The sequence below is a fragment of the Bos indicus genome, chromosome 3, assembly GCF_029378745.1.
Source record: "Bos indicus isolate NIAB-ARS_2022 breed Sahiwal x Tharparkar chromosome 3, NIAB-ARS_B.indTharparkar_mat_pri_1.0, whole genome shotgun sequence".
In the NCBI taxonomy this organism is placed as follows: domain Eukaryota; kingdom Metazoa; phylum Chordata; class Mammalia; order Artiodactyla; family Bovidae; genus Bos; species Bos indicus.
Window position 1 is genome coordinate 78,899,707 of NC_091762.1, and position 26,503 is coordinate 78,926,209.

At 38.5% G+C, this 26,503-nt stretch overlaps 1 protein-coding gene across 16 annotated transcripts in view; it reads right to left on the reverse strand.

The window, feature by feature from the left end:
* Positions 1–26,503, reverse strand: part of SGIP1 (SH3GL interacting endocytic adaptor 1) — a 238,198-nt gene that overhangs the window by 64,173 nt on the left and 147,522 nt on the right. For 3 of the 16 annotated variants that reach the window (XM_070786374.1, XM_070786373.1, XM_070786376.1), the window contains 8 exons: positions 25,822–25,873; positions 23,241–23,326; positions 19,945–20,037; positions 18,489–18,563; positions 15,927–16,418; positions 8,774–8,901; positions 7,680–7,806; positions 2,628–2,693 (listed from right to left, as the gene is read on the reverse strand). In XM_070786374.1, coding sequence (XP_070642475.1) covers positions 2,628–2,693; positions 7,680–7,806; positions 8,774–8,901; positions 15,927–16,418; positions 18,489–18,563; positions 19,945–20,037; positions 23,241–23,326; positions 25,822–25,873 — 1,119 coding nt within the window. Of the gene's footprint in view, positions 1–1,631; positions 1,692–2,627; positions 2,694–7,679; positions 7,807–8,773; positions 8,902–15,926; positions 16,419–18,488; positions 18,564–19,944; positions 20,038–23,240; positions 23,327–25,821; positions 25,874–26,503 lie in introns of all 16 variants that reach the window. The other 13 variants (XM_070786385.1, XM_070786381.1, XM_070786378.1 and 10 more) reach the window with 6 other exon arrangements.

A 26,503-nucleotide genomic window follows, 5' to 3' on the forward strand; every position in this document is an offset into this window, starting at 1 on the left:
AGTCTATCTCTTGGATTTCTTTGGTTTAAAGAAATCCTAACCAAAATAAAAGCAAACCAGACAATAGATACTCTAAAGCCAAAACAAACTGTACCAACAAAAAACTATGAAAGTTTTTTTGGAGCCCCAGACATTACTTGAAGTTTGCCAGTAGCACATGGCTTAATTTCCTGTTTAAAACAGGGTAAACTACAACCTTTAATGCAGTCAAGCTGAACCAGAGAAAGAGCCTTTATATATGCAGGTATTGGCAGTATGTCAAGATCATAAACCTATTCAGTCATAGTGTCTCCTATGAGATGTGCTGATCAGTAAAAAGACACCTGGGCACTTTTATTCATCTAATTTGAAGAGAAAGTTTAGAAGGTCATAAGTTTGTGGATTTTGCATCTTGGTTATTACAAAATTAATGACCTGAGGCAATGAAGGCTTCCAACATCATGTGGAAAATATTCATCCTTCTCTAAGATTGTCTATCCACCTGTTCTCTGCCTGAGCCAGGAGAGACATCAGTATTTGGGAAGCTTTGAATCAGACAATGTTTCCTGCTACTAGCCAAGCCACTCCAAGCTAAAGGGACCATCTTGCAAAGAAAAGTCACTGTTAAGAGAAAAATGTCACACCACACAAACTACTTGAGAATTTGTGCCAGTCATTCTAATATTTTAAATTGTGCTAAAACACACACTTAGAGAAGTTCTTTTTGTTATCATGAAATACAAAGACCATATTTAGAATCAATTCTTGAGTAGAAGTTTTGTTTGCCAACTTTTTATCCCAAGATAAACTTAGCTATTTAAAATTATAGAAAGTAGAGATAAATATGTATAAGATAGTCCATTTGTTAAGTTTACTTACTTAATTTTTCCTATACCATTAGTTTAAATGGATCATTTTATCAAATGCTTGGCCTGTTAAAATGATTTAGAATTTAAATATAAGACAGAAGAATGCTAATCCTTAATGCAGAAATAACAAATTATTCAGCATTGAGGTTAGATAACGGACATTACACTTATGTATATTTTCTTTCATCTTCTAAAATGGCAAGTCCAGTGGTAGTTGTCCATTTTACTAGTCATTCCAGTTACAATTTCCATATCAGAAGCTGTAAATAGAACTTATGAAAATACTTTTTCTTTTCTTCATTTTTCTGATCTCTCATGCAGCATTCCTTGTCATAAGAATATATTTACATTTTACAATAATGGATGTTGTATCTGAAATATTAATTATCCAAAACAAAATTAAATGCCAGTTCTAACCAAAAATGTCCTTATATTTGTTGCATTGCACTTGCAAAAGAGTTAGGAAAGAGCCCTGGTTGACAGAGTTAAGTTCCTTGCCCAAAAAAGGTGTTTTTTTTTTTTCAATTTATTTCAGTTAATTAAGTAACCAATATTAACTGCAAATTAGCTTTAATTTTTTAATATGAAAAATTGGAGATCTCATACAAACCAAATTCATGGAGTATTTTCTTTAGTATTTAATATTTTCTAAGTAGCCATAGCATTTTTATATAGAAAGTGAGACCAGGTCTTTTGAAGAAAACTGGGATTTTTAAAAAATGCAAATGGGGAAAAGCATGAGGGGAGGAAAAATTAGAATCTGGTATGCTATGTACTACTTACCTTCAAAAGTCAAATAAAACTTTCCTCTGTCAAACCAAACGAGGGAAGGCTGTTCATTCTCTGTATGGCCAGGAGTTGAAGCGGGATGGGAAAGGTTAAGGAGAGGGAGAGAGAAGGACACAGTATGAGTTACAGAGCAGGTCATTAATCTCACTAAGGGGAGGGTGGAGGCACTGCATGCCATTAGCGTGCAGGGAAAAGGGAAGGCTGGCAATCTATGTTTTAGTTTTTTTTTTTTTTTAGTTTGGGAAATAGAAAGCAAAAGCAAAGCTATGTAGGCCTAAAGGGATGGGCACGTGTTGCTGGCAGCTTGGTACTTGGTGCTGGTGCGCATGGAGCAGAAGTCTTCCTGGCCATGCAGGGGCGTCAGCATATTTTAACTGCACTAGTTTGGGCAAACTGTCACTCAGCAATTGCTGTGTTTATTTCATCTTCACTGTCATCCCCTTCTATGTTTTAAAAAAGAAACTAGGAGTTATGGGTTACATAAAACTTAGCTGAGGTTTTCAATGACAACAGCATTGCACATCAATTGAAAGTTCATGGCAGATGCCATATATCTTCCATTCCTTTCCCTGGAATCACCTTAGGCAACCAGACACAAAACACCCTTTACCTATATACCATAGAAAAAACAAGATTACTAATGGTGTTCTACTATGTTTTAAATAAAAAAGCCGTCACTGGATATGTAATTCTGAGCAGTTAAATTATCCCTCCCTTTGTTAGTTCACAAAGCAATAGCCTCTCCCCTTTTTTGAACCTTTTCACTGAGAAACTGTCATGCAACCTACTGCTTTATAATATATGATCACTTGAAAAAAAAACATTTCAGTGGCATGAATTTCACGATGAACAGTAAGTAGACGGTGCATCTGAGAGGCACTGGACACTCATGAGGTGAGTAGCATGTCCATGAAGTTTAGCATTCAGATGGCATAATGGCTTGGATTTTTAAAGTCTAGATATCTAAAGATCACTCAGCTAGCACCATACCTGCAGGCGTTTCACAGCGCCTTTCAAATGAGGGCAGTTTGTCATAAAAAACATCATCTTCTGACACTTTGAACCAAAGAAATATAAAGGAATGAAAATAAAAACACAAATACAAATCTCAAATGAAATCAAGCAATGCACTTTACTGATCAAAACACAGGAATGATTTTAATGAAAAAAAGAAACAAAACCTAAGACACTGGGATTATGGACAGAGTATAAAAAAGTGATGTGCTTATTTCATGATGAGTCTAAGAGCAGAAATGGAAATTTTTTAAATGCCAGATTTTAGCATTTGTGAATTTGCTGAAGTCAACTCCATGGAAGAAATCACACCCCCACCTTTTCAGGGAGTTGTTAAAGGCACTGTCATTAATAATTGACTTGTGCAAGTGTATTTCACTCAGACACAATTCTCAAGTGACTGGACATATATCCATCAACAGAACCTCCTGACAGAGTGCTGGCAGCTCAATGGGATCACCCAGCATGCACCTGCCTCCCCATGGGGAAAGAATAGGCTTTTAATGAGATCATGAAAAAGCAACAGTATGAATCTGAGGTCCCTGAATGAAGTCTCTCATTTCAACTTCATCAATATCCAACCTGTCCTTGGTACTTATGGATTGTTAGTTTTGAACAGCATTATTGTAATTTCATCTTTGGCTATGGTATTGATCATGGCCAAATGTCTCTGTAGTAAATTGATCACAATAGTTGCTATGAACTCCAAGCATTCTGGATGTATGTACATGGTCTCCCTCTTTACCAACAAACAAATGCAGATAACTGAAGTTTTACTCTATGTGATTTAGATCAATCAGTGCCACAGATCTGAAGGATATTATTATAACTTTAACAGAAAATTGGATAAATTCTGTACCCAGACAAGTAAGGGAGAATCTTTCCTACAATGTAGAGAAGTATAAGATGAGGAAATAGATGAAGGTAGTAAAATTACTCCATAAACTATGCTTCTTAGAAAATATTCTACTAGCTTGGCTCTTAGACTTAGTGAATAAGGCAGGAAAACTGCTTCTTTGTCAATTTTTAAGGCTCTAAAATAGCACCTGTCAATCAGTTGTTTTAAAATACTAAGATGATGCTATTTCTCCATTTTATTTATTTATTTTTGACCACACTGAATGCCATGCAGTGTCTTAGTTCCCTGACCAGAGATCGAACCTGTGCCCCCTGCAGTGTAAACACAGATTCGTAACCACTGGACTGCCAGGGAAGCCCCTGTCAATCAGTTTTTAGTATACATGTGACTTCCTCAGTGGCTAGAATAAGTGAATGCAATTTCTGTAATATCTACAGTAGAGCAACAGGAACTGGCACTAAGAAGGACACCCCATAATACCCCCAGAAAATAGGACACAAAAGATTACACAGACTGTAACAGTGCTCTTTCCTACCTACTAGGAATGGTGGAGAATATTCCTTTCTTTTGAAAAACTGATGTTTTATTTACAATCTCCTTAAAATGAGGAGACTCCAAGACTGCCATCTTTTTCTTTGAGCTGAAGTTACAAAAGAATAGTTTATAAAGGTTGAACAGCATGCTTATCATTTTTTTTATTATGGTTATGGACAATGAGGACTTAGAAAAAAAATTCTAAATTTAAAAAATGGGTGGTTGGATAGCTCTGTGCTTGATTTAAATAAGGGCAACAATCAGATTAAGTAAAGAAGAAAAATTTTGTTAAGAGCTAACCAGGGGAACTGTCTCCAATTGATCTGAGATGGGGAAGCCAGTATTGGAGACAGGCTTTTCCAAAAAAAAAGGGGAAAAATACTAAAATTAAGTGTGCGAATTTAAAATCGGGATCAGGAATACCTGTCTCTAAGGGTCTTTCCTTTTGTGCAGAATAATTGATGTTAACACAGAAAAGTTTTTTAAAAAGCTTATTTAAGTCAGAATTTCCACCCAGCCTGGAGAGACAAAAGCTTAGAGGAAATGTTTTAAGTTTTAGATTCTATGGTTAATACTTGTGTATTGAATACAAATCACTTTTGCTCCAAGTTCTATACCAAAGGAAGCATCAAAGTCCATCTGATGCCCTTAAAGGATTACTTTTCATTCATTACTGACTCCTGGGATGTTAAAGATGTAATTAAAAATGCATAATGAACAGCTGAAGAAACATAATTAATAATGAATTTAACAATGAAGACAAATTGTCTTTATCATTGTATTTTGCATTGGGGTAGATTGCAAAGGAAGGTTTTGCAAACATCTAAAAAATGACTATCACACATAGAAATAAGAAGCAAATAATAAATTGGATATTTACAATTAGAGATAATTCCTTGTTTATCTCTATCTCTAAATGTCTAAAAGTCTGGTTCTTATAATAGAACACCTTTAAATATTTTCTTTGAATATTTTAACCAGACTTTCCCTCCCTACCATATCAAAGAGTGAAGATCCTGTGAGCTTTTTTTTTTCAGTACAAAAGGGGTTTATTGTATTTCATTCATGCTAATATGTGCACTTTTTAACCTCTCTGAAATTAGGATGGATCTTAAAATCAGTATGATAAGGAAGTATTGCACCTTAACTCATGTGGCAGCTTCCCCTCCCTTTCTCAGTCATATATAAAATAACAGCGCAGCTTCTAATTGAAGGTATCCTAAATTCAGTGAAGTACAATTACAAAGGAACATTTCATTATTTGAATGTGACTTATTCACATTCAAAATAGAAAGGGAATAGAAAATAGAAAATCCTATTTTCAGGTGTGGCATCAGTTTTACTAATTTATCATCATAGATCTCATGAAAAAGATTTTATGTCCAATGTCTTGCTAGGGGCGTATTCTTAGATGAATTGTAGGAAGATCAGACATGCCTTTAAAAATTTAGTCCTCGAATTATATTAAACTTTGCACTAAGCAAGTACAAATAATAAGTATCCAGTTTTTACCACACTTGTCCCTGTTTTGGCACAAGTGTCATAAAAATGTGAAGAAAGTATCATGGTGGAGGGAGGGAAATGTTGAGCCACTGAAGTCAAGAATTTGCTGCTGAAATTCTTCATCTCCCCCAAGCCATCTGACTTTCTTAAGTTGACATACCAAGTCAAGTCATGAACAGGCAGCCCCTTGGTGCTGAACAGCCAAAGAACAACCTCTTCAAAGAGAGATAAACAACACTACACAGGGTGCTGCTGGGTGGTCACTGACAACACATTTACTTCAGAGAGAAATGGCTGTCAGGTGACTCACAGCCACAGGAAATAAAGAACAAGAGAGCGAGGGAGATGAAAACCAAATACAAATAACAGAGCTGAAGAGATTAAATCAGAATGCTTCTCAGCAATGAAGCGATGTGACTAGCCTCTTGGGTGGTCTTTTATTTTTCTTTCTTTCTTTCTGTTTTTAGCCCCTGTATGGCTCATCTTGAAAGAATATGTACTAGCTGTGTTGAGGATCACAGTCACTGGCCAGGTTCTAAGGTTTCTGCAGCAGAGTGCATAAAAACACATGATACAAAACACGGCCACAGGTCAAACGCTCTGTGTGCCATTTTCTCTGTGAATCTCAGTGAGTTGAAGGAATAGGTTAGACAGTCAACTGGGGTCGCTTAAGGTCTACTCTCTGAATGACAGTTTATCATCATTACTTTTCTCACTGAACAACCAGGAAAATCACAGGGAGTGAGTGGAACAAATGACTTTGAGGCAAAAACCACAGAAAACCAAAGGAGCAGGAGTGAGGGAAATGGCTGTAGTGATCAAGAACATTAAAGAGAGCTCAAAAGTAAGGTTGGAAGTTACAGAAAAAAACAAAACAGTAAACAACAAAACCCAGAAGGAAACTAGCTAATAGGCATCTAAATAAGAAGCCCTGAATTACCCCAACTGAGATGCAGATAAAGAATAGACTTGACTATATAAATCATGTTAAATATCTGTCTGTTAATGAATCCTACAAAATTGGATAGCAGGCTGTATTTTCACCAAATTTGAAGAATTCTTTGGGGATGGTCTGATTAAAAATATGAAGCAGGTGATAAGGTTGAAATTCTCTCTGAGGGCCTAAGAGGCACATCTTAACTTATTTCCCTGGGAAAAGAGGGATTTCTTCTCTAGAAGAGCTTCAGGCTTTGATCAAAGTACTTCTCACATGGACAACTCTGTAGCATGCTGTTCTTTGGCAAGTAGCAGTAGGAATTTATTCAGCGTTGGTTAATGATTCTCCCAAGCAATGCAGCATGGGCCAGCTGGTTTATAATATGGGAGACTTGGAGGGCATTCAGACAATAAAGGAAGACAAGGGGCAAAAATGGAATGGAAAAGTCCAGGTTAGAGACACCATGCAAACATGAGAGAGGCAGCAGGAGCTGAGGAAGGTGGGTAAAAAGTGGGTAGACAGAGACCAGCCTTGGGAAGAGGGAAGATGCTCCAGGCAAAATGAGGCATTTAAACCTGGGAAAACCATCCAGCTGAGCAGTCATTCTCAACTCTTCACTTTCATCACACCATAAGGAAAGAGGCACAAAGGCATTTACTGAAAATGCCAGCAATGACTTATTTCTTGGGGAAAATTGACCACACATCACTGAAAAGCACTAGAAAAAATGTCAAAACATTTTCTCAAGTCCCACAATGCCCGTGTTTATACCATCTGTCAACGTAAGCAGAACCAAGGTGATGAAGAAATGAAAGCTTCAAGAAAAGAAAAGTTCTACATTTTGTTATTTCTGATGGGTTACATGGTTGGAATTTAAATAAACATTCCCCTCTCAAAGATATCTAAATAATATCTAAATTACAAGATCTAAGTTGATGATTTCTTTACTTTCATGAATACATCTGTATGGAGACAGAACAAGAGAATTCCACATTCTTTTACTTGCTTATCTGCTTAGCTAAAGCATTTGCCTTCTTTGCTGAGAAGGTGCTTTTAAAAGAAGAGTCAGATGATAGTAGCAAAACACACAGCAGAACAATTTTGACCAGAAACATAGGGTGTTAGGGTTTTCAGATCATAAAAAAATAGCCAGTCAAAACCACAAATGGATTAAAAGAGAGGAGATAATTTTTACCAACTGTGGGAGTGGTGGCCGCACTCAAGGAATTGGTAGATGATATTGAAGAAGTGCTTTCAGCCCGGGCTAGGGGTGCTATCGGAGGAGGGCTGGAAGAATGGATGGGAGGGCTGAAAGGTCGGGGCTGCAGGGAGAAGAAAAGAAATGGAAAGTTAGATTCACAGGTCTTCCTTTCATATTTTTAACATCTCCCAGCTCCAGATATGACAACTCAGGTTCTTAAAAGAGGACAGCTGGTACCATTTTTTCATTGAAATTGATTATATCTGTACAAGAGCTTGTGGATGGAGCCAGAGGAAACAAACTATAATGGGCTACACTCAACAGATATATCACATTAAGAGAAGCCGAGATCTGGGATGTGGTCAGTGATGTTTCAGGATGGTGGACTCACATGCCCTTAGGGACTAAATAAGTAACATAAAGTGAGAGCTTATACCTACTGAAAGATATCTGAATACAAAATACTGTAGTGTGCTGGCTAAACCAGATGTCAGGGACATCATTATTACCCTGTGACTCCTGTATGTGAATTCCAAAGAAATTTACCTCTGCCAGAGTCTCTTAATTGTTTGCACAGAATGTTTTCCACCCCTCGCCTTAAAACATGATGCAAAACTTCCAAAAAACTTCCAAAAAAATTCCCTGAGCCGCCACTCTCCTTTATATTCACCCAGTGTGTATACCACCAATAATTTCTCTGTAGTCTGGGGTCAGAAATCTGGACTTCCCCTCTCTAGGAGTCTTCCAAAATCAGAAAAATATGGTGAAAGGAAACACCTCCCATTCCAAAGGATTTAGGACAATTGAGTATTATTATCTTAATTTTCATCAAACCCACTGGGGTAGAACTGAAGACCCCATGATCCTGTTCCTACTACTTTAGGCCGTGGCTTGAATGATGGTGGAGATTTGAGGGCAATTGAAATACACACTCTGACTGCAGTGACTTTCAGATTTTGGCCGTCAGGGCCATTGGTGCAGGCGCTGTAAGGCTTAGACCTGGAGTTGAGATGACCCATGTTCAGGCATTTGGACTCTGTCATTCCCACTGTATGCTTCTGAGCGGGACAGGGCAGAAGGGAACATACCACATCTCCGATGCCAGGCTTCCCTGGAGGTAGCTTTGGCCGAGACGGAGGCCGGGGAGGAGGTGGGGGTGGGGTCGTGCTGCTGCAAGGAACCAAGGGGGTGGCTGGCCGAGCAGGGGATGATGCACCTGAAAAACAAGCTGGTATTAAAAAAGGCTAGAGACATAGGTGGTCAAAGAGCTGTTATCATTTGATCCCACCTTTCCATTCCCACAGTACAGTGTAATCACCAATACGTTCTTCACCTCAGCAGTTAATACAGTCAAGACTGTAGCACATGGGGTTTGGGTTTCTTTTTTTTCAATAAAGAAAAAAAATCACTCAGTTGAACTATGGTTGATGGCTGAAGCTGAAGCTCATGGCCTTTTGTTGTCATGTGACACCCAGTGAAAGGTAAATCCTTTTATAACTCCCTGTGACAGAAAATATATACTTAATACTCTTTTGGCTGGGTGAGTGGGTAGCTTTCATTCTGATCATGATACACATGAAACTTATGATAGATTTTCTTGATCTTTACATATTCAGAATTTATGTCCAAGATGAAAACGGAGGTTAGAACTTGAAGAAAAAAGATTTTTCACAGTATATGTATATATGTGTGCAAAAGTCGTGTTCGAATTTTTGTGACCCTATGGACTGTAGCCCACCAGGCTCCTCTGTCCATGGGATTCTCCAGGCAAGAATACTTGAGTGGGTGGCCATGCCCTCCTCCAGGGGATCTTCCTGCCCCAGGGATTGAACCCACGTCTCTTTTGTCTCCTGCACTGGCAGGCGGGTTCTTTACCACTAAGTGCCACCTGGAAAGTCCATATATGTGTGCGTGTGTGTGTGTATAAATATGTGTTATGTATATAAATACTTTTATATATCTATAAAACATGTAGAAGAGAATTATCCTTCTTACTGTGCTTTACGATATGAGTAGTAACTTCATATAGCAAAGTAGTAGTAACTTCATCAAGCAAACCCTTGATGGTAAGCAAAGAACAAAATATAAGAAAGTACATTAGCTATTGTGAGCGTACTTTGTTTGTGGAATCTTAACAGAAATACATTGGATTTAGAGGATTTTAGTTTTTAAAGGAGGCTGCTTAGGAACCTGTCTGTGTAGAGGTTGCCTGCGACGATTTTTGTGATGATTTTTAAGAGTCTCTTGGATTTACTTTTCTGGCTGTCAATGACAAACAAGAGAAACACAGAGCACACACAGAGGTCGGCATGCACGCTAATGAGCACACCAGAGGGCTTAGACTTAGGGGTTGGCCTATCTTCAGGCGTATGTCCGGGATATACGGGAAAACTACTTGGCTAACAATCTTAAGGAAGTCAAATCAATATTCCAAATGGTTCTTGTTCAGTCAGAGAACTTCCAGCTACTCCTGAGGCTTTTTCACATTGGTTAGAAGCACAGGTATCAAATTACTCCAAGAAAATTCCAAGAAATTCTGCCCAAAGAAAATGTCTCCCCCTCCCCCTACCTCCCCTCCAACACACCACAAAACTCTGCTCTCTGGAGAATCCTAGACCAGATTTTCAAGGAACTTTGAAATTTGAATCTTTGAATTTTCAGATTTTCAGGCAACTTTAACCATCAAAGCTCATCATCTCAGGATCTGCTTCCAACTTAGGAGAGTCCTTGGGAGTGAAAGCCTTGTTCCTCTGTTTAAAGCAGTTTGAAATCTTGAGTTTGTTGTGTTTATCTATGTGGTTTATTGTAAGTGTAATTACATTAGTGTGAAACCATACTAATTACCACCCATCCTACCAATATTTCCTAGTTACCACTACGAACTTTTAACTGTAGTCTCACTTTTTATTTTGTTGGCCCAGTATCTATGCTACACATTTTACTTGCATTATCTTATTTTATCCCCACAATAAGCTTTGAAGGAAAGTACTTCTACTATCTCAGCGGAAAGTAAGGCTCAGAGATATTCAATAACTTGATCAATGTCATATAGTTCAAATGGCCTATTTAACTACAAAGTCTGAGTTTTTAAATGTAGTATCTTGTAGCTATAGGTGGTGGCCTATATAATGTAGCCCCACATTTTGCACAAAGCCTGGTCTTCTTTTTGCATGGGCCGACTGCACTTTTCTCTCAATATAAATATCCTTAGTCTTTTGCTGATCTTCTCTTGAATAAACGAATAGGGGATATTTCAACAGGTCCCACGACAAAGGTTTCTTTACACCTAGGATGTTTTCAGAAGTGACAGCAAAAAGATGGGAAATAAACGTTAACACAGCAAAGTTTTTGTCTGGAAGTTTTATAGAACTGTTTTGGGGGTTCTGTTTTGCTGGAAAACCATGTCATGGGGGTTGGGTCAAAATGTCTATCCAGGGGTCTATTTCCAAGAAATGGTCTTCTGAGTCAATCCCAGGAAAAGGTCAGCTGCTTATCCTTTTCCTACAAGTTCCAGAAGGGAAATTTTAAAATCCAGTTTCAGTAATTCTTGGAAAAGTGGTAACAAGTTATCATGGAGGCAGTATGAAATACTAAAGAAACTGACGAAAAGTCAGATGACCTGAGCTCTGGCTCTGTCCACCTCCTATCAACTATAAGAAGTTGACTTCTCTGAACCTCAACTTCATGTTTTAAAATACAGGACATGTTTCTACCTTACAAGGCAGTTGCAACAATTGAAATGGAAAATGCTCATTTAAGTATTACCAAGTCATAAAATACTACACAAATGGAAGGCAGTTGTTGATGATGGTAAAATTTGTGCTTTTGATACAGCTACAACTAAAAGCGAAGAAAAAAGTGGCTAGTTAACTGGCTGTGTTTTCCTTTTGGAGTACCCTGTTTAACTTACTTTTTCTTTACTGAATTGATCTCATTGATTTGTTATGCTGTTAGACAACACCAAGGGAGTTTTAAAAAGCAAAACCCTGTTTCACAGCAGAGGGTAGTTTGGGCCTACGGAGTATTTCATAATTGAACTAAGGCCTCACACGATGTTGTGAGATTACACAATTATTTTGTACTGAAAGAGTAAAGAGGGTTATTTGCACATCTCTACCCTTATTCTTCGATCTTCAATTCTACTCATTTCCCCTTCAAGCAGTGTTTAGTCCCAAGACAATGCTAGAAACTAACTGGACAACATTGTTTAGCTTTAAAAATCATATGTACATTTGAATTTGTGAATTCAAAAAGTTGGCAACCACTGACATGCTCTTGATCCATCTGCTGCTTTCAACCTGAAATCCCATCATAGTTTCTTTGGTAACTCCTGAGGACCATAAAACAATGGCTCCAACTTTCACTTCTTTTTGTTTGTGTGTGGGGGTGTGGGGGTGGGGGTGTGTGTGTGTTGTGGAGTCGGCAGGGGGGCAGCTGGGGAGAAGTGATCACTGGAATTCAACAAATCTCAGGTCAGACAGATCTTGACTTTGCTATTTATTGCTTTGTGGCTGTGGCCAAGTCCTGCCTTTGAGCTTCCATTTCCTTACCTGTAAAATGAGGCTAGTATATCACAGTGTTATAGGGGAGAATCAAATGAATGAAAATATATGTACTTTGAAATATGTAAAGAATTATTCTTTCCCAACTTGTGTTTCTTAGAACACAATTATACTATTTCTTTGACAAAAGTATTAAACACATGTGGAAAAGTTTTCATACTATGTTTCTTTTTAGGTAACTGGCACATTAAAAGCCCTAAAACAGTATGGCTCAGTGGAGTTTTCTGCAATGATGAAAATGTTCTGGAATAAGTGCTGTCCAATAAGATAGTCATTAGTCACTTGTGCCCACTGAGTACTGAACTGTGGCTCCTGCATCTGAATAATTGATTTTTAATTTTAATTAATTGCCATTAAGATTAAAATAGCCACATATGCTTAAAGGCTTCCATTTTGGACATTGCTGCTCTAAAAAAACTTGTAGTTAGGAAATATATTTGTTTGATTCAACCCCAGGTAGTTCAAATTCATTTGTTTATGGATGTGTGGGGTGTGTCTGTTTGTGTTTAGCATCTTTTAATATGGGTTTACTTTCCCCAGTTGGGAAATGTTGAACATTCTATCTTTACTAACACTTCTCTTTCCCTGGTCTCCAAAATTGCTACAGGCCAAGGAAACACTTTTTCCATTCCATCCCCTGGGCACACAGCCCACACAGGAGAAGAGATAGTCTTTGCCAAGAATCAGTGTCTGCATTCCAGTAAAGCAATATTCTGGCCAAACTATGTATTTTAAATCTTTGCCATAAGGAAATTAAAGTTCTTGAAGCAAATTCTTAACTTGCAACTTTTTCAACAGCAGGTAACTATTCCGATCCACAAGTACTGTCTAAACTTGGTCAGTGACAGTCATCTTGCTGTGACTGAAATTTTTAATGTAGGTATACAGTTTGAGATACACAGGAAAAGTTATTCCCATCAGGCTGTTATAAAAAGCAGATAATGATAAGCATTACTAATCTTTAAAACATGAGACCATATCCTATTATTTCAATCCTAAGTTTATATTTCTGCCAATCTATTTAATGAGCAAATAAACTGGGACTTAATTAAGGAAATAATGGTGCACAGTTTTATTTATTCATGAGTTTCACTGGCCCAGTTTGGTTTTCCACTTAGAAACTCAATTCTTTAATATTAGCAAAGTATAGTATTTTCCAGCTCAATTATTAAGAACCAATAGTCTTTACTGGTAACACTTTCAAGTAATTTTAAGTAAGAATATGGAAGTTAAACATGAAAATGACAACAAAATTGCCAAGGATTCCAGAAAGAAAGCTAGAGCTACTCTATTTATTCATTAAATCAATGATCAATTCAATTAATCAAGTATATCCCAGAACCTTGTAGAAGGTGCTTGAGGAGCCTGGGGAGTGTCCTGTCCTCCCCTCCCCCAACTAAAGGTGTTTACTTTGGGTAGAGTATAGTGACCAGGCCACTGGAGAGAAGGTATTATTCCTTGAAAAGCACTTTCAGAAGACTCAGAGCCTGGCCCAGGAAAGAGTCCCATTCAAGACAGTGGAAACATGTCTCTCTTTGACAAAGGACAACCAGCTTCTTTTGGGCTGAGGTCTGGACTGGAGTCTTTACTTAGAGGCCCTTTATTATCTTTACAGTTAGGTAAGGACCCTTACATCACCCCCAAAAGATCTAAAAAAGAAATAGAGGATGGAGGTGGGGCTCTAAGCCCCAGAAATACAGAAAGGAGCACAAAGCAGTAGGTTTGGAGAAAAGACTTTTGGCGATCTTGATGACAGTGTGTAATACAGGTGCATGTCAGGGTCAGATAAGTTTGTGATATTTTGTCACTAAACCTTGCAAGGGCTCCTGGAGGGCATAGTGGTTAAGAACACAGGCCTGGGATCAGATAGATCTGAGAATGAATACCAAGTCTATCACCTCTAGCAGTGTAAACTTAGGCAAATTACTAAACATCCATGAGCCTCAGTTTTCATATCTGTAAAATGGGGGAAATAAGAGTATTCACCTCATGAGGCTGTTGTAAAAATGAAATGATGTGCATAAAGTTCTTAGCATGAAGCCAGGAAAAGAAACTATAGCTGTTGTTCTTATTGGCAAAATAAAGGCTCTCTAGGACCCTATAAAGAAACCTGCTGATTTTGTTTTAGCATAGTTTTTCAAACTTAAATTTGATTATTGAACTGTTTTCCCTTTCTGGTGAAGGAGGAGAACACCTGTGATACAAAACACTGATTTTGTGTACAGTACAGAAGATTCTCCAGTCTTTTCCTTGATTAGCTTGGATGCTCTCACTTTAAAGCTCAGAGCAATTTGCAAATGCAGAGCAAACACTGAAAGATGTGCCCTTGAAAGCAGAAGCAATGATGACTATTAAAACAGAGACAAACATACTTCCTTGGTGTCTCTTAGTAGATTCGAATAATTTAAACTTGGTCACCTCTTTCAAAGCAAATAAAAAACAAATAGCCCTTGACATCCCTGAGAAGGTACCTAACAAAAAGGACAGGAACAAGAGAGAAGGCACCAGAGGATCTTGGTAGACAAACAAGAGCACGAATGGAATGAGTGATACAGAAGAAGAATGCATTAGGAATATCGTGATCTTTCCTGGGTATGCATGGCAGTTCCCATCCTTTCATCATTAGAGAATACAAAATGAAGCTTCAAACAGGAAAATCAAAAAAATCAGACTCCATGTCAATGTTTGCATGTAGAGTCCCAAAAGGTACATTTGTGACAAACTGCTCCATCACCTGTCACCACACTTAGAACTGACCTTATAGGCTGACTAGCCTGTCAAATGATGACATCAGAGAGCAGTTTGTTTCAGTGGCAGCCTGATTAGGCTGGAGATGCAATAAGGCAGCCTCTTTTTTGCTGTCCTCTAAAATCTCCTTTTCAAATCCTACTTCTTTTTCTCTGAAATAGAGAAGTTAACATAGTTTTCCCCAATTAAAAAAAAAAAGAAATAGAAAACACATATACCTACAAAAACCAGGGCTTTTGGAAAAAATATAGATTTATAAGCTTATAAATCAAATAATGTCTGAGGATCGAATGTATAACACGGTGATTATAGTTGATAACACTATATTGTATGATTGAAATTTGCCAAGAGAGTAGAGTTTAAATGTTCTCGTCAAAAAAAAAAAGGTAAGTATGTGAGGTGATGGATGTATTAACTTGGTGGGAAGAATATTTCACAACGTATGTGTGTATCAAATCATCACATTGTACACTGTAAATATCTCATAATTTTGTCAGTTATATTTCAATAAAGTGGAAGAATTAAAAAAACAAAAAAACAAAAAAACAACTAGGGCCCCTGTGGAGACATCTGATGAGGAAATCAGACATTTAACTTGAAGCACATTTTCTGTGAAACCTGTCTTTCTAGAACTTTCCTGAATTCTAAAAATGACATCACAGCTTTCTTTAAAAAATAGAGATCTTATCCGCAGGGTGGAAGGGCACTCCTAAGGGTCAGGAGTGCAGGGCAGGACACATCCACAGACTTGCACTATGACCGCGAGCATTCGATGGACTAGGACATGCCACAGAGCACAGGACACCCACACCAAAGGAGGGATGGCTGAAGCTCTAAAGCCAACTGCCAGGCAGGAGGAGGGTGTTGCTCACACTGCAGCAGCCACGGCCATTCCCGGTCACACGAAGCACACGCAAACAGTGAGACGTACCACTGGTGATCCCCGTACCACTGCCCGAGCCGGGTCCGGGGGATGAGACCACAGTCCTGTAGGTGGGTGGTGGTGGGGGAGGCGGAGTTGCTCTCTGTCCCAACCCAAAATCTTTAGGAGATGAGATTGTTTCTAAGTAATCATCTTTAATGAAGTTCTGCTCAGCGACTTTCTTCTGGACTTCTTCTAAATTGAGCGGCGATGGTACACTGCGAGGAGGACCCGGAGGTCCTGAGGGGCCAGGAGGACCCGGGGGGCCCGGAGGTGGGGAGTCAGCTGGGTTGTCTGAGGCAGCTGGTGGGGACACCACCTTTTCCCTTGGAGTCAACTCTGGAGTAACACGTTCCGGGGATGTGTCAGAAAAATGGACCCACTTGTCTTCAGCATTAACAGCAACAGACTTGGGGGATAACACGGGGCCAAAAATGCTGTCCAAATCATTGATGGATGGTAGCTTTTCAATTTTGACCTCTGTGGCTGATTGGTCATTTCCTGTGGTTAAAGTAGTTGATTTTAAAATTTAATTGACTTTGTTAAAATTATTTGTATAGGAAGTGGGAGGGGTGAGGCAAAGCCTGATAAATAGGTTATCTTGTGAGGTGCCAAATTGGACATATTTCATGATGGAAAAATATCTTGATTGTAGTTGAAGGGGAGGAGAGAGTTCCCTGCCTCTATATTGTGAACATTACCTTTTCGGCTATTATTTACCCTTGTGTGAGGTGATCTGACTTGGCTACATCTACCATCACCAGAAGCTCCAGCATGCAACTGGTCATTCTGAGAAGGCATTCTCAGAAGTGTACAGGCTCTGGAACTGCAAATTTCAAAAGGGAGGTCCCTTTGGAAAGTCTGGCCTAATGAAATACATAGGACACAACAGAAAAAGAACTGATGGCTGAAAATCATCCTCATATTTGATGAAGATTGTCTACTCTAGCATATTAAATGAAAGTGTTTGGTGAAACCAATGATAATATATGTTAGTTAAAAAAATTATCACATCATAAGTAGTTGTATATCTTCCACCTTGAACACACCAGAAACACAGCACAAAGATTAAAGAGATATCCCCACATGAATATTTACAAATATACACAAACACACCCCACGCACCACACACATAGGATATTGAGAAGAATTGTTACATATAAACCCATTTAATAAGGAACAAAATTAAAAGAAACCTTTATAATTTCTTTTCTCATCAAGTCTAACCTGTTAATACCATAGGCATAACTGATATATATATATGAATTCATGAAATAAAAAGTCTGTTTTGCTTAAATTTTAGCATTAGCTATTCTTTTTAATTCTTACCAATAACAAGAGGAAAACTAAAACTATCTTCTATAGCTTGGCAGGAAGTAGTTGATAACTGAAATGTGAGGAATTGTACCATTTTTTAAACCAAGATTATTCAAATTAGAAATTGTTACCTAAATAATTTCAGGGCATGAGCCATTTTACATTTAAATAACCTTTTAGCTGTAAGAGTAGGCTTAGTATTCTTATATTTTCACATTTGAAAAAAGTTAACCTTCAAGGTTTCAAGGCCACAAATAAATGGGATAGCAGTTTGCCTGGGCCACAGTATTTATAATTTCACTGCTGGTAGATTTACTTATCTCTAACATATTCATGAGAATACAAGGGGCCAAAATGATTTGAACTTGTAAACACCTTTACCTGTGCACACTGGATGACTCTCTGTTGGGTCTGAGTCAATATAAATTTCATCAGTGACTATGTCTTGCATTTGCTCTTGTTGATAAATACCCCCTCTGTAGTTATCAAACTCACCAGACTGCATAAATAGCTATGGATGAAGCTGCAATAGAATTCCAAAGGTGATGAAGAACTACATTCTAAGGACCCAGACACATAAAATAACTATTACTGCTTTTGAATTGCTAGTCCAGTAAGACTAGGTACATTATAAATTGTAGGACTCCATAGTATTGATTTTAATAGATGGTGAAAATATGCCTTAGAAGTCATCTGTCTAAAGGCATGTTGCAGTTCCTTGCCATATTTCATCATCCTTATACATCGCTTTGCCATGGGATAATAAATAATGACTACTGGGGAAAAGCCTGCACCACCCTAGCTTACCTGTATGCTGCATATTCCAGGACCCATTTTATTATTATTGTGGACTACACAATATTAATTCTAGATAAAAACTTATCAGCTCTTAGAAAAATACGAATTATGCCTTGAGACTTTTAATTCTTCAGTCATTTAAAATGAGGTCCAATGAAGTGAAATGTCAATTAAACAATGGCTTTTGATATTGAGTTTTTATTTCTCTTATCTCACAAATAAACATGGCCTTTGTTCAACAAAATTATACAGAGGAAAAAATGAGAAAGTGAACCTTTTTGTGAAACCTGGGAGTGATACTTAAAGAAGTGTACATAGTAAACTGCAGTGGAGGTAAAACTAAATGCATGTTCACGTTTAGTCTAGCCTATAGATTTCAACACATCAAATGCATGTTGAGGTCCAGGGCCGCTGCTGATTGCCACACCATCCTAGGACAGAAAAAATAAAGCTTACCTGGTCCAACTGTTAAGGGGGAGCCTGTTCGGGGTGGGGTGGCTGGTACATTTTTTGGAGGCAGTGGGGGAGGTGCTGCCAAGAGATGAGAAGCCATGCATTACTGATCACTTTCTCCCTAAGTTATGGAATATTTCCCAGATAAGCAGGATTTGGGCTTTCATTCATATTCTGCTATTGGAAAAGGAATAACTATTAGCAGTCCATATATTTTTTTTAAGTTCAAAGTTTAGTGATTGAAGCAGGACTCATTCAGATTCTTTCACTTTATGATAGGAATTTGTCAAAAGAAAGTCAGATAATAGCAACAACAATATCATCATTTCATTCATTCATTCCTTTGTTTTATAAGTGTCAAAAGCCACCAAAGTCCTGTGACCTGTACTAGGAATGAAGGACAAGGGGTTGAAAACAATGAGCCTTTGCTCTCAAGGAATTTACAACTGAATGAAGGAAGACTGTGGTCCCAGGCAACTGCAATCCAGAGTGTGGTCAAGGAAAGGAGAGCAGCCTGGGTGAGGGGCTTTTAATAGAGTCAGGATATTATAGCTTGGATTGAGTCAGGAAAGATTTCTCAAAGTAATGTCTTGAATTTGGGCATATTTTTGACATCTAAAGCAAAATTATTTGGGTCAAGGAAGAATGAACAGATTCCTTTGGTGGAAATTATAGCTGAAAAAAATCCTTGGGCTAGAAAAAGTATTGTCTTACAAGCCCAACCCAGACTCATCCTTTTGAACTGGGCTGTCACTTTGCGGGCAAAGTTAAGAATTTCAACAGGTGAGTCTTTTTTTTCTTTTCATTCTTTAAATGTATGTTTTCCTTTCACTGCTATATCTGGTAAATCTGACGAGTTTCCTTTTTCTTCAGGACTTCTTCCCCAGTTACCTGGAGTAGGGGTTAGGGGCATTCTGGAATAAATAGGGCTGATGGCTCTGCTTTGAGATAAATGTGCCCTGATCTTCTGTCTCAGCTTCTCTCTCCCATATAGCATCATTCCTCTTGTTCTCCAGTTAAACTCTTTCCCCTCAAGGTGTCCTCTCTATCCTTTGAAGCCTCAGTTGTTCTGTAGGACAAGCAGAGACCTTATCTGACCTGGTTAGCTCTGTGTTGTGCGCTAGCCCATGCCTAGAACGTAGCAGGGTCTTTAGTCCACTTGCTTATCATGCCTACATAAACCTATTGAATAAATGAATGAATAAGCCTGTGAGATGTCACACAGAAGCAGCTGTGGTTCAAAGTTACTTATTTTACTTTATTTATTGTATTATTCTTGTCTCAACCGACTGTCCTAGGCCCCTTAACTCTAATGCTTATTAGAATCATACCTCTTCTCAATATTAAACAGTCCAAACGTTGCTTACGTAGACTTCCTAAGGCTTGCCTAATTTCACTATGCAGACAGACAGTAAAATGAGTCACTTATTTTTCCAGACAGAGCAGACACATAACTTACTTCCAGTGGGAAAAGGCCTTGTTAACTTTGGCGACTCCACGCTTGGATTAATTGGTTGGCCTGGACCCCATATCTCAGGCTGATCTAAAAGAACTGGAAACATAAAAAGAAAATTTCCCCGGGTGAGTTGAAAAAAGAAACATCCTGATTTTAGAATTTATAATTTCAAGTTAAAGTGGAGCTTGACAAAATTATTTCTGCCTTGCCTCAGTCCTAGTAAATTAACTTAGAGATGTGCTGTTCCTGATTCTCTTCAATCAGAGAATGGAAAAAACAGCAGGGTGTGCATGTTTGTGTGTGTGTGTGAGCCCGTGCGCAGATGGGGTATCTGTGTGTGGACATACAGCTAAACAAAAACTTGCAAAACAGAGTGTCTGCATTCTTTTCCTGGTGGGTCACTTAAGGACATTCTAAATATCAGTACGTTTCTGGTACCCACTTGAAAATACAGGCATTATTCCCATGGACATTTGTTTTAAGTTGATTTATTAAAGTTTGCCAAGAATATGCTTCAAGAATGAAAATGTCTGAATTCTGTACAGTTCTTCTCACCTTTAAAGGATCTTATGGGATCTTTAAACAAGTCTTTTACAACATTATAAAGAGAAATGAAATTATTTAGAAAGGGTGAACATGTTAAAAGAACCAGAAAAATAAACAAGTGCTTAGCCATCTAAGGGCTTCCTGTTGGCTCAGTGGTAAAGAACCTGCCTGCCAATGCAGGAAATACAAGAGATGTGGGTTCGATCCTGGGCTTGGGAAGATCAGGGGAGGAGGAACTGTCAACTCACTCCAGTGTTCTTGCCCAGAGAATCCCTTGGACAGAAGAGCCTGGCAGGCTACAGTCCGTAGAGTTGCAAAGAGTTGGATGGGACAGAGTATGCATGCATGCAGACATCTAAAGTCAATCAGGGCAATTGGTATTAGGCCTAAGGACAATGAATCTAATATTTCATCTATTTTTTGTTTCTTCCTTCTGACTTTTTTTGTTGCTATGGTAGCAATATGATACACTAGTTCTCATCATCTCTCATGTGCCAGGGTCTCTGTAAGCACTGCCTGTGATTCATTATGTTGTAAAACACAGGCTGGGAATTAGTTGGATGTGGATTTGATCCAGCCTCCATGGGGTCGCAAAGAGTTGGACACGACTGAGCGACTGAACTGAACCGAACTACTAGGACCTTGGGCAATTCATTTAACCTCTGAGCTTCCCTTCTTTCAGTGCAGAGATAGTAAGAACCATCTCTAAGAGTTAGTATAAGTATTAAAGGAGGTAATGTATATAAATATAATGTACACAAAATACCTATCACAAGGCCAATAGCTATTATGATTTTTCAGTCCTCACCATACCACCACGTAGTTGATGTTGAGGAAACCAAAGATGACAGTGATTAAACAACGTGCTCAGCAACACGTGGTGAACATAGAAGAGCTAAGGTCTGGTCCCAGGCACGCATACCTAACTCCAAAAAACGCACTTTCCTCTCAGGCCTTGTAAACTAGTGATAGAAGAATCAATCAAAAATGTAAGAGTGGGTAGATAAGAAAAGTAGGTGGAAGAGCTAGTATGCTTGGTGCCAAGGTTGGAACTTTACAGAACTTCAGGGGCTGAAAGCACCTAGAGCATAATCAGGCCAGGCTTATTGTGTGTCTCCTCTTCATCACAGACCTCAGTGATGGTCTTAGCTTTGTTTTTTGTTTTAACACGAAAGCATACATTGTCCAATGATCTGACACAGCATTTTGTTTTTTCCATGGATTCAGTGTGGGATACCACTTTGATTTCTAAGAACTATTTTGTATATCAGGTTTCCATATATGATAGAATTTTTTAATAGGTAGATTCAAACATAGCAAATCAAACCACCTTCAGTTACTACACATATCAGTAAAAGTGAGACTGATCCCAGATGAGTTAATAAGACAACTGAGCAACCTTAATGCTGGGTCCCCTTTCCTTATGGATTCTAAGTTGCAGACATTTAAATCACTGAAGGAGTATTTAGGGATGTTCCTTATTCACTTTCCTAACTACATGATTGAAAAATACTCAGTTGTGGCTGCCTGCTAGTTGTCTCCCAGGATCCATTCTCCATTTCTGCTACAGTTAAGGCTTAGCTGGCCAGATGGCACTAAATTCTTTCTGATGGGCTCTGGCTGGAAGTGGTATGCATCTCTTCCAGGTTTTGCTCTTACAGAATTGGCAGTGAGTTCCATGGGTCCTCCCTGACACTTCTTTCTTCTGACTGGAACATAATGAGAATTTGAGCAGCCCCCTTGCACCCAGAAGTGATGGCCACATGCTGGGGATGGCAGAGCTCCCCTTCCAGTCCTATATTTTGTACTTTAAGACTGTTTACATGAAACAGAAATAAAATCTATCTTGTTTAATTTACTATACTTTGGAGTCTCTTTGTCACTATCTGAGCCTACTCATTATGCTTTTAATTCTTATCGTCCTCAGCATTTTAATCTCCTTCACCAATGGGTCTTAGAAAAATCATTTTATTATACGCAATCACAGTGTTCTTAAATGATTTTTTATAAAAAAACATTCCATGTTATCAAACAGCTGCTGGAGATCCATGCATTAGACCTACATACATCTTAGGAACAGTTTAGATCCCTTTCATAAGGAGTTTATGTCAGTAAGGTATACATTATTCACAGCCATCCAAAAATGGTTAATATTTAAAAGTTAAAATATTTAATTCTAGGAATTAAATTTAGTAGGTAAATCCAACAATAACAGCCAAAATGATATTTCTCTCAAAACATCTTTTTTCTAAGTTGTTAAATGATTTAAGGTCATTCCTGGGTCTTGAGTTTGCAAACAGTGTCTGTTCTGTGAGCAGTCCAATTGACACCTCCACTGATGAGGTGGACAAGAGAGAAAATGTGGTCACAGAGGCTAGATCACAATGACAGTGATTATGATCAGGAATTTGAAGGTCTGGCTCCATAGTGATAGCAGTTTGGTTCATAAACCACCTACTCCCTGACCAGTGGGTTGTACAGATTTTCAGTAATTATTACTGAAAGAAGAGTGAACTTGTTGAAGAGTGAACTTGTTAGCTCTTAGCTACCTCTGGAGGTAAAATTTCAAATCCTGAAATACTAAGAGGTCTGCAAACTAAACTCCCATGTTGATAACACACCTAGATCAGAACTATTCTTTCACATGAAGATCTAGTGATACATCAAAAACATGCCTCAAAACACATTTACTCTAGACGAGTTATACTTTATTGAAAAGAAAAACAAATCCATAGATACACAGTTTTTCCTACCTTCTGTCTTCTGTTCATCAAAAGCTGATTCTAATGGTGGACCAAAGAGGGGAGCAAGCGCCGTGGTGTCCTCTGAAGGTTTTTTGCTAAACCACACACATTACAGCAAAACATAGAGAAAGGAAATATTAATGTCAAAAGAGATATAAAGCCCTCAAATATCTTCCACAGTAAGGCTGATGTACGTGTGCACTTAGGTACATATATAAATATGCACTCACGCTCTGGAGAGGCTAAAAAGCATATATATGAAGATGTCAAATGTATGTGGACAAAAGAATTAGTAAGAGGTAAGATCCCTGGTTCTCAATGGGGTGCCAGGGGGCTGGTCCAACAGAAATAAGACAGAGAGAAACTCTTTAAAAGCATCAGATTCTCTAAACCTAGAAGAGATAATACTAAAGATAACTGTTTACTGCAAAGCACCTTCTTCTCATAAGATCTCAAAAACCATTTATATCTGTCTTCATTGCATCTCTGTGTTGTAGGTAAAGCAGAGCATGGTCAGCGAATGTCAGGCACAGGGAAATTAAGGAACAAGCCACCAGGAAGTTCATCTTTGAATAAGAAACTTAGTCTACCAACTTTTAACTTCATCCTCCCCCCTCCACCCTACACAGTAGACTAATTATAATCTCCTAACACCTTAATATTGCACGTCTCAGAAAGAGAAGAATATTGAAAAATCAGGGAGAAAAGAAGGGTAAAAAGTTCAATGCTCATCCTTTTAACTAATTATTGCTTAAATTGACTATTAACAAAAGGCGCATAAATTGTCTCCGTTTCTTCCCCAGACCTGATTTCTTTCATTGGTTCTAATTAGTTTTGTGTGTTTGCTGGGGGATAAGAGGTGAAGAGGAGAGGAGAGGGGTTAAAGGAGGAGGGAAAGGTAAAAGGATCTAGCGTTTAGATAGAAATAGGAGTCTTTGCAGGGAAACACCGCTTATGTTCACAAGACTTACTTATCCCAGGGATTACACAGTATGAAAATATAATGCCTTGCCAAAATCAGAAAACAAAATAGAATATTCTTCTGGTGTCTGATGTAGAATGTATCACAAAACTGTATCCAACTAAACAGGCTGCTCTTTTTTAAAACACTTTTAATTGCAAAATAATTGGTTTACAATGTTGTGTTGGTTTCTGCCATACAAAAATGTACATCAGCCATAAGTGTACAAATGTCACCTCCCTCTTGAACCTCCTTCCTACCCATCCCCCATCTCACCCCTCTGTGTCGTCACAGAGCACCAGGTTGAGCTTCCTGTGTTATACAGCGACTGCCATTACCATATTTTCATATGGTAATATACATACATCAATGCTATTCTCCATTTGTCCCACCCGCTCCTTCCCTCGTTGGGGCCACAGTTCTGTTCTCTACATCTGTGTCTCTATTCCTGACCGGCAAATAGGTTCATCAGTACCATTTTTCTAGATCCCATATATATCCATTAATATATGATATTTGTTTTGTTCTTTCTGACTTACTTCACTCTGTATAACAGGCTCTAGGTTTATCCACCTCACTAAAACGGACTCAAATTCATTTCTCTTTGTGGATGAGTAATATTCCATTGTATGTATGAACCACAACTTCTTTTATCCATTTGTTTGTTGATGGACATCTAGGTTGTTTCCATGTCCTGGCTGATGTAAATAGTGCTGCAGTGAATACTGGGGTACACATGTCTTTTTGAATCATGGTTTTCTCAGGTTATATGCCCAGTAGTGGGATTGTTGCATCATACGGTAATTTTATTCCTAGTTTTTAAAGGAATCTTCCTACTGTCTTCCATAGTGGCTGTAACAATTTACATTTCCACCAACAGGATAAGAGGGTTCCCTTTCACCACACCCTCTCCAGGGTTTATTGTTTGTAGGCTTTTTGATGATGGCATTCTGTCCCATGTGAGGTGATACCTCATTGTAGTTTTGATTCACATTTCTCTAATAATAACAGGCTACTATTTGTAGGGCAATATAATCATAGTTCAGATCAGCATTCCATATACCAAATGATGTCTTCCCGTAGACCTTTAACTCTGTCATTAGTGTAGGGTTGCATATTCTGATAGATGTTACTTTAGATGACTACAGCTGCTACTGCTGCTGCTAAGTTGCTTCAGTTGTTTCCGACTCTGTGCGACCCCAGAGATGGAAGCCCACCAGGCTCCACTGTCCTTGGGATTCTCCGGGCAAGAACACTGGAGTGGGTTGCCATTTCCTTCTCCAATGCATGAAAGTGAAAAGTGAAAGGGAAGTCGCTCAGTCGTGTCCGACTCTCAGCGACCCCATGGACTACAGCCTACCAGGCTCCTCCATCCATGGGATTTTCCAGGCAAGAGTGCTGGAGTGGGGTGCCATTGCCTTCTCCGAGATGACTACAGAGTACTTCCTTAATGGTCTCCCTCAGGCTTCACTTAGGCAAAATGATAACATATTTAAATCTGCGATGACCTACACACAGAGCAGACCCTTTGTTATTAGATGCTGAGAGTTTAGCTCAAAGGAGATTTGTTCCATTGTTACTAGTGCATGATACCTTGCATAAAACACAACTAACATCTTTCATGCTTACCTTATGAGCTCTGGAGTTGGTGTGGAACGCCTGGGTCTCGCTACTTCTTCACCTGATGCATAGGACAAAGAAAGTTTTTAGGCATATTTTTACCATTTTTTTCTTTTATGTCTTATGAGCTATGTTTGAAAACAGAGATTTAAATCCCACAAATAGGCAACTCCATGTGAAAACTTTGCAAGACAAACCCAGGAACAAACTCCCCTGGCAATGCAACAGTCATATATTAGGCATAAGTAGTAGCATTTTCTTTGGCATTTATAAAACCTTATCAAGGAATTACCATGATGAGCCATCAAATGGAAGATTTGTACACTGCAGAGCTTAGTGGAATAGCACACTGTTCTTTGAATGCCTGTTGCCTTGATCAGTTCTGCATTTCAATTACCATGAGAATACCAAGCCAGGCCATATGTACACAGTGCATGAATCCAGCATTCTCTGCCTGTTCTTTTCTTGAAATGCCAAGAAAATGTTATACTTTTAACTAGGAACCATTTATTTAAAATTTCCTAGAATGTGCTGTATGCAGCAGAAGAAAATCATGCCACATGTATATTATAACCTATCTCACATCACTTTGGTGTACTAAAATTTTCATATCAAATACACAAGAATGGGTATTGCAGCTACCTTCAGTTCCTTCTGCCCTCCTCCTCTCCCTACTCCAATTAGCAAACAC